Source organism: Epinephelus fuscoguttatus, linkage group LG22, assembly GCF_011397635.1.
Source record: "Epinephelus fuscoguttatus linkage group LG22, E.fuscoguttatus.final_Chr_v1".
Classification (NCBI taxonomy): Eukaryota; Metazoa; Chordata; class Actinopteri; order Perciformes; family Serranidae; genus Epinephelus; species Epinephelus fuscoguttatus.
This window is the reverse complement of record NC_064773.1, coordinates 22,231,572-22,244,771: the sequence shown is the minus strand read 5'-3', so window position 1 is coordinate 22,244,771 and position 13,200 is coordinate 22,231,572. Positions and strand designations below refer to the sequence as shown.

Sequence of the window (13,200 nt, the reverse complement as noted above, 5' to 3'; positions counted from 1 at the left end):
GTCAAATACCCTGAGAATACTGGAGTTAAACAGACTTAGATGGTCCTCCACGCCCTAAATTGTTATGCATGGTGTAACAGCCATGGCTTCCACAAAAAGACTGCAGGTATTCTCATTAATATACCTCTTAGGGACCATTTTAGATTGAGTTTGGCTAATTGGAGAGACCAGTCCATCAAAGAATACACAAAAATGATCAGATAGTGCTAAGTCTATAACATTAACTGAAGAAATACAGAAACCCTTACTGATAACTAGATCTGGAGTGTGACCTTTGATGTGAGTGGAGTTGTTAATATACAGATCAAACATGTCAAACAAAACAGTGAGCTCTTGATGAAGCAGAAATTGGTGCCTGAAGCTGGGTCTGGGGGCTCCCGACCTTGCCTTCAACTCTTTAGGTTGGACTGGACTCGCCTTCTACTCAAATAAGTATCTTAGAATCAGATGGCTGGTGCTGAGAAAATCACTGGAGACACGTGGAATCAGGAGCAACCAAGTTTAATGTGTTCACAAGCAATAACACACAACTCATGAGTCAAGCTCCGGAACAAGACTGAAGTTTCACTCTCTGTGCGCTCCCTTTTATGCTGCTGAAGATTCTGCAAACACAATGGTGGCATGTTTTTGCCTTTGGTTGAGTCCAATCTTAATGATGTATTCTTTTTGAGTCACCTGGGTATGAGTCATACTGGTGTCCAAGGCCAAGGCCATATTAGACTCACAAGTCAGTCTTTAAACGCTTTGCTTCACTAAAGACTGATGTCTTTCTCCATGATTTTGTATTTAGATGGGTGGATACAATTTCAGAGTTTAAAAAAACTCCCTACATTGCAGAACCAATAGTAAATCCGCAGGGCGGTCCTTCGGTGGCTCGCTGAACTCTTGTGCTCGTAAACATAGTCCAACTAGAACACGTGTAGCGGTACAAAGTCGCTGTAAGTCCTTCATTTCTACAATCTTGTGGACTGAGCACACGTTTGATAAAACGGAGTTAAATCACTTGGCATCCATTTTCAAGCTCTCTGTGTGTTTGTGTCCTTGCGAACGAGAAAAGGGGGAGTGCACATTTCTGGGAGGGCGTGTCCTTTTCAAAAATGCAAGAGGCGTTGCTTTGTTGCTGGCCGTTTTCTCCAGTGTGTTAAACACACTTTAGAAAGGAGTGTCCCCAGACTATTAGAAGGCGGAGATTTCTGATTGTCTGGTGGTGAGACTAAGGCCATATCAGCCTGGGCTGGAATGCCCCAAACCTTCCCACCATTGTGTTTGAGCCAGGTCTCACGCTATTTTTTAAAAACATTGAGTACACATTAATACTGAGTATACACTGAACTCAAAAACACTGAGAACTCTAGGTACTTTCCACTTTAGTTTCCACGTACTTCCATGCAGTATATGACCAAATGTGTGTGTGTGAGTACAATATCTGAATACAAGAAACAATGTGTAAATGAGTATATTAACTTCAACAGACATTTCAAACATAATCACCTTATGCCAGTGTATATCTATTGATTTATTACTTCAATCACTCTTTGCAGTTACAGCTTGTTTTTACACTACACTCTTTAGAAGAGATGTCTGTAGGATTGTCAATGTGAATATTAAAATCATCAGTAATGTTAAAGGAATCAAAATCTCTAAGGATTATTGATCAATAAAAGTAATGAAAAAAATAGGTGACGAGCAGAATTAGGTGACAATTTCATAACTGGTAGAAATTTTGTTCTAGTAGTAATTCTCTTCTTCTTCACCAAACCCAGCTTGAACTATTTGTTTGATTTTCTCAGTCTCCTGGGGTGAGGCAGCTGGCAGAATTGCTTTCAGACCATTCTCTATTTTTGCCATCCTGTCATCTGTCTTCCTCTCAAACTCCCTCTTGTTCTTGAGGACCAGCTGAAGGATGCCCTGCTGCGCTGCTGCGCAGGACTGTTGCAGATTCAAACGCTCGTTAAGGAATTCTGGCTTCTCCTTATCCATGGCCATGAGCTTGCCCAGACTGCTCACTCTGTCCATCAAGTACTTGCTGGACACTTCAGTGTAGGTCCCTGAGATCATGTGGACCAGACTGGCAACGTTGGAGGCTTGGAACGCCTGGTTGTACAGCATGTCTTTTACAAATAGTTTATGGTTGTAACTGAGTTTCTTTGTATCATCAGCTGTTGAGACAAAAGAATTCAGTGTCTTGCTGAGGCTGCATTTGACGATGTTAGAGATCATCTGGAAGAAGCGCACCATCTTCTCCCACTGCTCTTTGACTCTGCCCATGGCATCGAGACCCTTGAACAGCATCTTGATGGTGGTGTCAAAGTTAATCTCCTTGATCTTACAGTTCTGCATTTCAACCAAGATCTCAGTCAGCTCCTTCTGATTCTGCTCCATTTTCTCCGCAATTTTCTCATAGGCCTCCCGTGATTCCTTGAGTTGTTCTCGGCTCTGCTCAATTTTGAAACGAGCGTTATCTGCTGCTCTCTGACTGGTAGACTGACCTTCTGTGTTGCTTTGTGCTTTGCTCATCATTGGTGATGTAGGAGCAAAAGCTGGAGAGCCCAATTTTTTTTTGCATTTGGTGTCAAAGATGCGGGATTGTTCATCCAGTTTGTTCAGTTTCTCTACGAGCTTTGCTTCTTTCTTGTCAACCCAATTTTCACCAGGTTTGTATGTGGCCAGTTCTTCACAGATCTTATCACCCATTTCACAAAGTTCCACAGCACGCTTCTGAAGTTTGCTCCCTTTCATCTTCATCAAGGACTCAGAGATTCTTCTGAATTGATCTTTAGACCAGTCTGACTTTATGGATTGTGTTTTCTGATCATATAGGTCCTGCCAGGCTATTTTTCCTTCCTTCAAATATTGTGTAAGACTTTCCACAATGGAAAGAATCTCTGGGGATTTACAGCAGACTGAGAGCACATCTTCGTTTTCATTTTTCGATTTGATGTGATGGTATGTGTCTGAGGCTGTTTCTGCTGAACTGCAGGCTGTTTTTACTGGAGCACTTACCAGGTTAACGACTCCATTAAGAAGTCCTGTCACTGCCTTTGAAAGTCCTTCAACCAGATCCATTCCAATCATTTCCCATCCGGAGGGAAGAGAGTCCATTGCTTCCTTGTAGCTTGCTTGTGCTTCACTTACTTGCTTTTCCATGGCCTCCATTGCTTTCTTGGACTGTTCTTTAAGCTCACTGGCGGTCTTCTCTCGTATTTCAGTTTCCTTAAGCTTCATCTTCACCTTCTCCAGCTCTTCTCCATAAAAGTGTTCAGCATTGACACAGGCCTCCAACAGTTCCTGGATTAAGTTGATGACATTGGTGTACTTCTTTTCAACACTGTCTGCCAGGATCACACACTCATCTGCAATGGTGCGAATGTTTTCCAGCTGATTTGGTAGGAGCTTGTCAATAACTTCATCAGGTGCATTGAAAAGGACCTTGACTACTGCCTTCATGTAATCAGGAACTGAGGCTGTGTGAATGCGGATCTGATCCATATTCTTGTGGGCCTCATTGAATGCATGCCAGCCTGAGTTACAGACTTGCATGAGGCAGGCCCGGAACGAGTCTGGGTATTGTATGTACTTGTAGCCATTCTTTGGGGGGTTCTTGTTGATGGAGAAGTCATCACATGAGGAGATGAAGACAAGCTCCCCCATGATGGCGATGGAGAGGGGGGCAGGAGTCAGGTACTCTTCCCAGTTTGCATTAGGTTGCATCAGCATCTTGGTGGTCTCTCGCATATCTGCTGCAGTGGTGAGACTCTGAGTGGCCTTAGCAATTTCCATGGTCTGTGCTGTTCAATGAAGCAGATATAGAAGATGTCATGCAAGAGCTTTGACAAAATACAAACAAATGCTAAAATACAATTTCTATTACTAACACAAGTCAGGGGGGATCTGTTCATCAAGAGTAGGAGGATGGACACACCAAAACTCATAGATATTATACTTGTGGTTACCCCATCAATGAGGTACCGATATCATGACATCAAGTTGCATGCAACAAGTGAATCTAATTTGGTGGGAAATGTCTTGGATAACAGCCAATGAGAACCTCCTCGGCGCTAGCCACTCACCATCGCCCGACTATACTGGACCTTATGATGCTGCTGGATATGGGAAGTAGGACAGCTATAGTGCTGTCCTTTCTCCATTAGACTCAGGGGAAGAGGATAGCAAAGTTTGGCTTGATGCCATATTTAATTTAGTTGCCATACCAGACACCCCTAAAAACCCTTTGAGTAAGAAAACAAAGTGCTAAAGGAAGTCGTACACTCATGTGTAATGTAAAAAATATAAATATTTTTTATTAACCCTGCAAATAAATCCTTGGAATATGTGGTTTTACAGGCTAAATGTTTTCTTCACGACTAAAAAATGCAAAAACGAAATCCTTCTCTGTCTTTTCTAAGGTTGCCTTTAGATCTCTCCGTAGTTAGAAATAACAACAAGATCAACAAAGATAGACTCAAGATAGTCATGTTTCCTGCAGTCTTGAGGAGATGACTCCTCTTGTGTGACTATGTGTGTCTCTGAATCTAGCCCTGGGCTGTGAAGGCAGAAATGGTGCCATGGTGGAGTCTTTCATGATACACCTTCATAGAATCATATAACGAATTAAAACCAACTTATCGGGGGAAATGAACACTTGAACATACGTTAGCGTGATAATAACTACCTAAAATAACAAAAACCATGTTTGCAGAAATTTTATTTGACATGTACTTTGAGTTGTTAGTGTCCCTAGGGAATCGCCTTGTTTACAAATACTTCCGGGTAGAAAACCAGCAGAGTCAGAGTTTAGCTAAATCTAAATCTAAATGTTCAATCTAAATATTAAATCTAAATCTAAATCTAAATGTTAAATCTAAATACAAAATCTAAATCTAAATGCTAAATCTAAATATTAAATCTAAATGTTAAATCTAAATGCTAAATCTAAATCTAAATGTTAAATATTAAATCTAAATGTTAAATCTAAATGCTAAATCTAAATCAAAATGTTAAATATTAAATCTAAATGTTCTGGGTGAAACTAAATATTTAGCTAATATGCAAATTCACACTGCCGGTCACCGGAAGTACCAAAATAAAAGCTTGAGATGGTCAGACTGTGTTTATAGAATCAAATAACGAATTAAAACCAACGTATCGGGGGAAATGAACACTTGAACATACATTAGCGTGACAATAACTACCTAAAATAACAAAAAACATGTTTGGAGAAATTTTATTTGATGTGTACTTTGAGTTGTTAGTGTCCCTTCGGAGGGAATCACCTTGTTGTTAACAAATACTTCCGGGTAGAAAACCAGCAGACTTTAGCTACATATATATATATGAATATCTCACATTTTTCACGTCACTATATCATCCTGTAGACTAATCTGATGTTTGTAAAGTCTATAAACACAGTGATTTAACAAACATTACTATTTCTGTGTGCACGTTTTGTAATTAATAACATGGTTATCGTAGATTAGCTGGGCTAACCATTAGCTGTTAGCCTGGTTAGCGGTGTCTGTAATGACTCATAACTAAACGGTCCATGAAAAAAAAACATTTTTCCAGAGGATGTCTTAGTTACAACATGATTGAGCTAGCAAAGCAGTTTTGTGTTGCTACGTGTGGTATTTATTCAGTTTTGGGAAATCACAATGTCTAGAAAGCATCAGTGGCTGCAGCTGACAGGGACGGCTAACAGCAGCTGCAAAGCTAACATCAGGACATCATCTGTTTAAAGCCTCCCGTTGTCAGATACGACATGAAACTACTCCAGTTAGCTCAATCATGTTGTAACTAAGACATCCGCTGGAAAAAATTTTTTTTCAAAGACCGTTTATTGAGTTAATGAGTCATTACAGACACTGCTAATGGGGCTAAAAGCTAACAGTTAGCCCAGCTAATCTACGATAACCATGTTATTAATTACAAAACGTGCACACAGAAATACATGTCAAATAAAATTTCTCCAAACACGTTTCTTGTTATTTTAGGTAGTTATTATCACGCTAATGTATGTTCAAGTGTTCATTTCCCCCGATAAGTTGGTTTTAATTCGTTATTTGATTCTATAAACACAGTCTGACCATCTCAAGCTTTTATTTTGGTACTTCCAGGTGACCGGCAGTGTGAATTTGCATATTAGCTGAATATTTAGTTTCACCCAGAACATTTAGATTTAACATAACATTTAGATTTAGATTTACCATTTAGATTTAACATTTAGATTTAATGTTTAGATTTAGCATTTAGATTTAACATTTAGATTTAGATTTAGCATTTAGATTTAGATTTAACATTTAGATTTAGCATTTAGATTTAACATTTAGATTTAGCATTTAGATTTAGATTTAGCATTTAGATTTAGATTTAATATTTAGATTTCAATTTAGCATCTAGATTTAACATTTAGATTTAGATTTAACATTCAGATTTAGATTTAGATTTAATATTTAGATTTAGCATTTAGATTTAACATTTAGATTTAGATTTAATATTTAGATTTAACATTTAGATGCCACATTTAATATTTAGATTTAACTATTTAATATATTTCTAAGTTAACAAATATTGCTGTAAATGTGGTAAAAGGTGATGTTTAAAAATTTACAACACTTTTTTAAACATTGTTTGAAGCTAAATGTGGCAAAATGTTGATGTTATTTTCAGCGTGAGCCACTTTACAAACTGCACCCCATAAAATACAAGGAATGTAAGGAATGTAGAATCTCTCTACTTACCCAGAGGCTACACCGGGTGCATGATTTCCACCTTGCAGAAGCGGAGCATATGCTGCCAGAATTCCATTCTATTATAAGCAATTGAATTCCACGTCCGCACTCGGTGTAGCCTCAGGATTAGACCCAGTAACTTAATACCATGACCAACTAGTTGTGATTTACAAAGAATAAATCATTATTTCAGTAAGAGTAAGAAACTGAGCAAATGCGTGTGTGATGATACTTAATACAGACCTTATTAACCACTAATACATAGTTATGTATTAGTAACTAATATGTTTCACCAAAGTTCTTTACCAAAGACTAAAACTAAAGAAGACAGAAATGACTAAAATATACCTTTTCATGTAATTCATGTAATGACTAAAACTAAATTGAAGACTGCTGCCAAAATAACACTGACCATATGATAATTATTGTCACTTACAGTGTGAAGTGAGAGTGGGTTCTCTTCAGCTGATGTGTTCTGATCGTCTGAGGAGGAGCAGTGGAGAGACTCGTGCTGAGAGGAACTTTTAAAGGCAAAAAACAGAAAGTGAAACAGTGAAAATCAGTCTCCTCCAATAGGATGAGAACATCACCATAGACTGTATGAAAGGGTTTCACAGAGTCTGAGACGATTCTCTGAAATCATGTGACCACAGCAGCCAATCAGCAGCAGCAGAGACTGTAAACACCCAGCAGCAGTGTGTGATAAGGGAGATTTAGAGAGACATCAGGGAGTGTTAGAGACATCAGGGAGTGTTAGAGAGACAGTGTGTGATGATGATGATGATGATGATGATGATGATGATGATGATTCTTACCTGTTGAAGTGTCAGCAGTCACAGCAGCTCTGAGCTCAGTCTGTCCTGTTAAGGTTCACTTTCTCTGAGACGATTCTCTGAAATCATGTGACCACAGCAGCCAATCAGCAGCAGCAGAGACTGTAAACGCTCAGCAGCAGTGTGTGATAAGGGAGTGTTCGCAGTGCTCAAGTTGTTAAAAAAAAAAATCATGGGGGATGGGGGATTTTATCAAATAATGATCAAAGTCAATTTTGCTTTTAGAATATTGAATTATAGTGTATCTTTCAAAAAACAGTTAGTGGTATATGATCACAACTTATTATAAACATTGTGATCACACTGTTTATTCATGCTATTATTTTGTGCAAGTCGTGAAGAATTGTTCCTGTTTCGTACTGCAACACTGTAACATCAGCAGACTCCTCAGTTAAGGTTAAGGGAAGTTCAGTACTATATCTGTAAGAGGAAGTGGGAGAAACCGAGGGTCGGGAGCATGTCATCTGGAGGGCAGTGTGACAGGATGTCACACCAACTGAAGACTGCTGTTATCTATGAAGACTGTACTTGATATATTAGGAAAGGGACTGAAACGGCTATGACATTATCTATGAAGTCTGTACTTGGTAGATGAGGAGGACTGAAACGGTTAAACCTCAACGCCCACCTATGCTGTATAAAAACTTGCAGTTGATGCTCCTCGCGGAGCCTTTTCTCTGTAACCTCATCTTGTGTGTTGCACTGTGAAATGCTCCTGCTTGTACAAGAAAATAAATTCTGTTAAACTTTGATATTTTGGCTCTGGCCTCTGTTGTTTTAAGGGTCATTACGAAGTAATTCTTTTGACACAACTAGAATCTAAGGGTTAATTTTTTAATTTTGATTAAATAAATCATATAAATTAAACAAGAACCCCTTCATGAAAGAAATGAAAAAGTTGGGGAAAATGTTGATCTTTATTGATACAAATACAAATATTGTAGGTTAAAATTCCCAAATTCAGGGCATGGAGTGCAAATTGAAAATTAAAATATAAAAATATATTAAAAATACAAATAATACAAAATACATAGGACCAATTCTGTGGCTGTCTACCCCACTCTCCCCTGTCTCATAAAAGTTTCCAGAGATTTTCATAGTCACGGTTTTTGTTTTCAATATTTCTTGCCCTTGCTTGCTGGCCATAGTTATCCTCTGTGTGAAGAAAACAAGCTCATTATGGTTTTATTAGAATGACTGAGCAGAAATCTTCTGGAAGCACATGAATCTTCCAACTCTTACTCTTCCAGTTGATTTTTAAGAAAACTACATATTTTCTTGAAAATGCCCAACATTCAAATGTGGATTTAAAAAAACAAAACACTTAAGATAAAATAGTTTTGGGGCTGAAAATAATTTCTCATCTTCCTAACCCTATGGGCCCTACTAGGCCTTTTTGGGGAATTTTTACTGCCTTTACTTTTAAGCTCATATCACAGTCATTATAAAGGCTACATACACATGCTATATCTTGTTTTTCTCAGGACAATCTGGGCTATCCAGATTTGCCATCATCCCATGCCCTTCTACGTGCCTGTATTTTATATTAATTTATATATCAATGAAAAATCTGTGTTACTAAATTCTTACATTTTTACATGTATCTCAGCATAGCAAGTTGGAAGTTGACATATTCTGCCATATATGAAGAGGGGAGACTCTCTGGAATCTGGCAATATAAGAACCATGATGGTGGGACATTCTGTCACTTCACAGCTGTCCAAAACATGTGGTTTGTGCCAGGCGGACATGATTGCCAGTATTTTTTCATTATTGCAAGAAATTCCATTGACTCATTCACAAGTCAAAAATGTGTTTTATCTGAAAGAAACATGCAATATTTACATCTAGAAAAATAGTAATAATATTATTCCTCACTATATGAAGTGACACAAGATCTGTATAATGGATTGTAAAAAAATTCGTCAGGTTTTTATTTTGTAGACAATTAATTTGTATTTATAGCATAATGGGATGACAGCACAATGATGTGTGGTATCACTGGAAAGCTCTGCTCCTGCGCTTTCACATGATATGCGTGGCATTTCTGTGCGACCTTGCATTCGCGAGTAATCCATCCCAGAATAATGTGTGTGCAGAGCTGTATGAAAGCTCTGTTATACATCATTTTAGTGTAATTTTATCTTTTTTTTTCGCTGTGAAAACATTATGCCGACAAGTGCTTGGTCTTGTCGGCTGCGATTCTGCTGTTTCACGTGATATGAGTGGCTTCTCGCTATACACACGCAAACAGAGAGAGAGAGAGGGGCAGAGACGCCAAAACCAGCGGAGTTGTTGAAGATGGACACACACACACACACATACACACACACACACACACACACACTCACTGAACACGCGATTGAATGAATGAATGAACACTGGAAGCGGTTCAGCCGCAGTCCCGCCAGCTGGCGCGGTCAGGGTTGAGATTACATTCGTTTTTCTTATTAACAAAATGTTTTTTTTATTGATCGTATGAATGGTTTTGTTTTCAAATATATATTTGGAATCGAAAATGTATGCTTTGGTGTACTTTTACAGAGTTTTACAATATGTATAGACTACCTGTATGGATTAAAATGTATAATTTTCAGCAGCGGTCTGTGCGGAGCGGAGGTATAAATGCTCAGGAGTCTAGTGTGTTTCATTTTTGTAACTTATAGGCTTCAGAAAACATACAAAGCACATTTTTAGGAAAAGTCATAGGAAGAGAAGCTTGTAGGTTTTATCTAAACAGAGTTATGTGCATTATAAAAACCCCAACGGTCTGTCAGACCATCGTGGCGGTTCTAGTGTTAATGATTGTCATTGTGATTATCAATTTCTACACAAATCAGAAATATTCTGATCCAATTACAGTAGGACCTATGTGGGTTATAATTCCTGCTTTTAGTCATTAAAAATGTCGGTATGTTTTTGTTAAATGTGTAAGAATATTATATTATGTGTTTTCACTTGTCTGTTGCACTGATTAGTCTATCATTAATAACGGATTGTTGATTTTAAACAAGATACGGCCGCCACTGTAAAAAAAATCTAAAACTTGTGTTTAATGACAATCTTATCTGTTAAAAATTCGTTTAAAATGACAAACAGCTGGTTTGCTGGATATGGGAAGTAGATATGGGAAGTAGGACAGCTATAGTGCTAGCTCCAGTGCCATCTAATTCTCCATTAGACTCAGTCGTCTAATTTTTAAGCATATTTTTGGGGAGCTTTTTATACCTTTAATCAGATAGGACAGTACAGAATGACAGGAAGCGAGTGGGATGGAGAGTTGGGGCGGGATCTGTAAAGGACCACAGGGTGGGACTTGAACCCGAACCCAGGTCGCCGGCATATGGTGCTGTTGCCCCAGCCAGTTGGGCCATGGCCAGGGCCGTCGTCTAAAATTTTAACGAGAAGTATTCGTCTACACTTTTTCCCATGATGATAATGAGCTGAAAAATAAGTTTGATATCGATCTTAGTGACTAAAAACTAAACTGGAAGTTATGTTTTGTTTTCATTGATCCATTGCCATTGATCCATTTTTTGGACTAGATTGCTAGTGGTAAATGATTAGACAAAAAAAATACACTTTATTGTATTGGACATATACATGGCTATTCTCAAGCAAGTTTGGTGTATCGAGCTGCATCTGATAGACTATTTACATCATCCAAATGGATTCAGCACTTGATAATTAAAACATATGACTTTGATATACCAGTTTTAGCCTAATTGAAATAAAGGAACATATATATAAAGGACATACATAACAACTAAAAATTCTTGTAACACTATGTGGGGTAAGATATGTTCGCCAATAATACACAAATAATATGTGCATGTATTACGGATCAACAATGTGTTTATTGAGCATCATTACAAATGTGTATTCAACAATTTCTTATCTTACTGAAAATTGAATTTATTTATTATTCCTTGGTAAATCCTTAAGAAGCAATTAGTTGGTCTTGATCTGAAGTTACAGATATCTAGATCAGAACTGCCTCGTAATACATTGTCTTGTCTCTATTTTTCAGACAGTGTGTAAGGAATGTAGAATCTCTCTATTTACCCAGAGGCTACACCGGGTGCATGATTTCCACCTTGCAGAAGCGGAGCATATGCTGCCAGAATTCCATTCTATTATAAGCAATTGAATTCCACGTCCGCACTCGGTGTAGCCTCAGGATTAGACCCAGTAACTTAACACCATGACCAACTAGTTGTGATTTACAAAGAATAAATCATTATTTCAGTAAGAGTAAGAAACTGAGCAAATGCGTGTGTGATGATACTTAATACAGACCTTATTAACCGCTAATACATAGTTATGTATTAGTAACTAATATGTTTCACCAAAATTCTTTACCAAAGACTAAAACTAAAGAAGACAGAAATGACTAAAATATACCTTTTCATGCAATTCATGTAATGACTAAAACTAAATTGAAGACTGCTGCCAAAATAACACTGACCATATGATAATTATTGTCACTTACAGTGTGAAGTGAGAGTGGGTTCTCTTCAGCTGATGTGTTCTGATCGTCTGAGGAGGAGCAGTGGAGAGACTCGTGCTGAGAGGAACTTTTAAAGGCAAAAAACAGAAAGTGAAACAGTGAAAATCAGTCTCCTCCAATAGGATGAGAACATCACCATAGACTGTATGAAAGGGTTTCACAGAGTCTGAGACGATTCTCTGAAATCATGTGACCACAGCAGCCAATCAGCAGCAGCAGAGACTGTAAACACTCAGCAGCAGTGTGTGATAAGGGAGATTTAGAGAGACATCAGGGAGTGTTAGAGAGACACTGTGTGATGATGATGATGATGATGATTCTTACCTGTTGAGGTGTCAGCAGTCACAGCAGCTCTGAGCTCAGTCTGTCCTGTTAAGATTCACTTTCTCTGAGACGATTCTCTGAAATCATGTGACCACAGCAGCCAATCAGCAGCAGCAGAGACTGTAAACACTCAGCAGCAGTGTGTGATAAGGGAGTGTTCGCAATGCTCAAGTTGTTAAAAAAAAAATCATCGGCGCGGCCAGTGTGGACGACACAGTCGGTTAACATGGGCGCCGAAAGGAAACTGCCTTCTCTTCTCGGCGCTTCGAGGCTATTCGCGGCGCTTCCGCGGGCGGTGTGGCCCTAGCGTTAGAGACATCAGGGAGTGTTGGAGACATCAGGGAGTGTTAGAGAGACATCAGGGAGTGTTAGAGAGACATCAGGGAGTGTTGGAGACATCAGGGAGTGTTAGAGAGACATCAGGGAGTGTTGGAGAGACATCAGGGAGTGTTAGAGACATCAAGGAGTGTTAGAGAGACATCAGGGAGTGTTAGAGGGACATCAGGGAATGTTGGAGACATCAAGGAGTGTTAGAGAGACATCAGGGAGTGTTAGAGACATCAAGGAGTGTTAGAGAGACATCAGGGAGTGTTAGAGGGACATCAGGGAATGTTGGAGACATCAAGGAGTGTTAGAGAGACATCAGGGAGTGTTAGAGAGACATCAGGGAATGTTGGAGACATCAGGGAGTGTTGGAGACATCAGGGAGTGTTAGAGAGACATCAGGGAGTGTTAGAGAGACATCAGGGAATGTTGGAGACATCAGGGAGTGTTGGAGACATCAGGGAGTATTGGAGACATCAGG

The 13,200-nt window shown here is 38.8% G+C and overlaps 1 protein-coding gene across 4 annotated transcripts; it reads right to left on the bottom strand.

Moving 5' to 3' along the window:
* Nucleotides 1–485: 485 nt before the first annotated feature.
* LOC125882543 (uncharacterized) lies at nucleotides 486–12,499 on the bottom strand. 4 transcript variants are annotated; one of them, XM_049566301.1, is made up of 5 exons: nucleotides 12,396–12,499; nucleotides 12,054–12,138; nucleotides 7,544–7,620; nucleotides 7,165–7,249; nucleotides 486–3,788 (listed from the first exon to the last, which is right to left on the bottom strand). In XM_049566301.1, the coding sequence occupies exon 5, from the start codon at nucleotides 3,778–3,780 to the stop codon at nucleotides 1,729–1,731; it is 2,052 nt and encodes a 683-aa protein (XP_049422258.1). In that variant the 5' UTR covers nucleotides 3,781–3,788; nucleotides 7,165–7,249; nucleotides 7,544–7,620; nucleotides 12,054–12,138; nucleotides 12,396–12,499; the 3' UTR covers nucleotides 486–1,728. The 4 variants fall into 4 exon arrangements, with proteins under 4 accessions (XP_049422258.1, XP_049422257.1, XP_049422260.1 ...); XM_049566300.1 differs by lacking the exon at nucleotides 12,396–12,499 and having other exon boundaries at nucleotides 12,054–12,229; XM_049566303.1 differs by lacking the exons at nucleotides 7,165–7,249; nucleotides 7,544–7,620.
* Nucleotides 12,500–13,200: the final 701 nt, after the last annotated feature.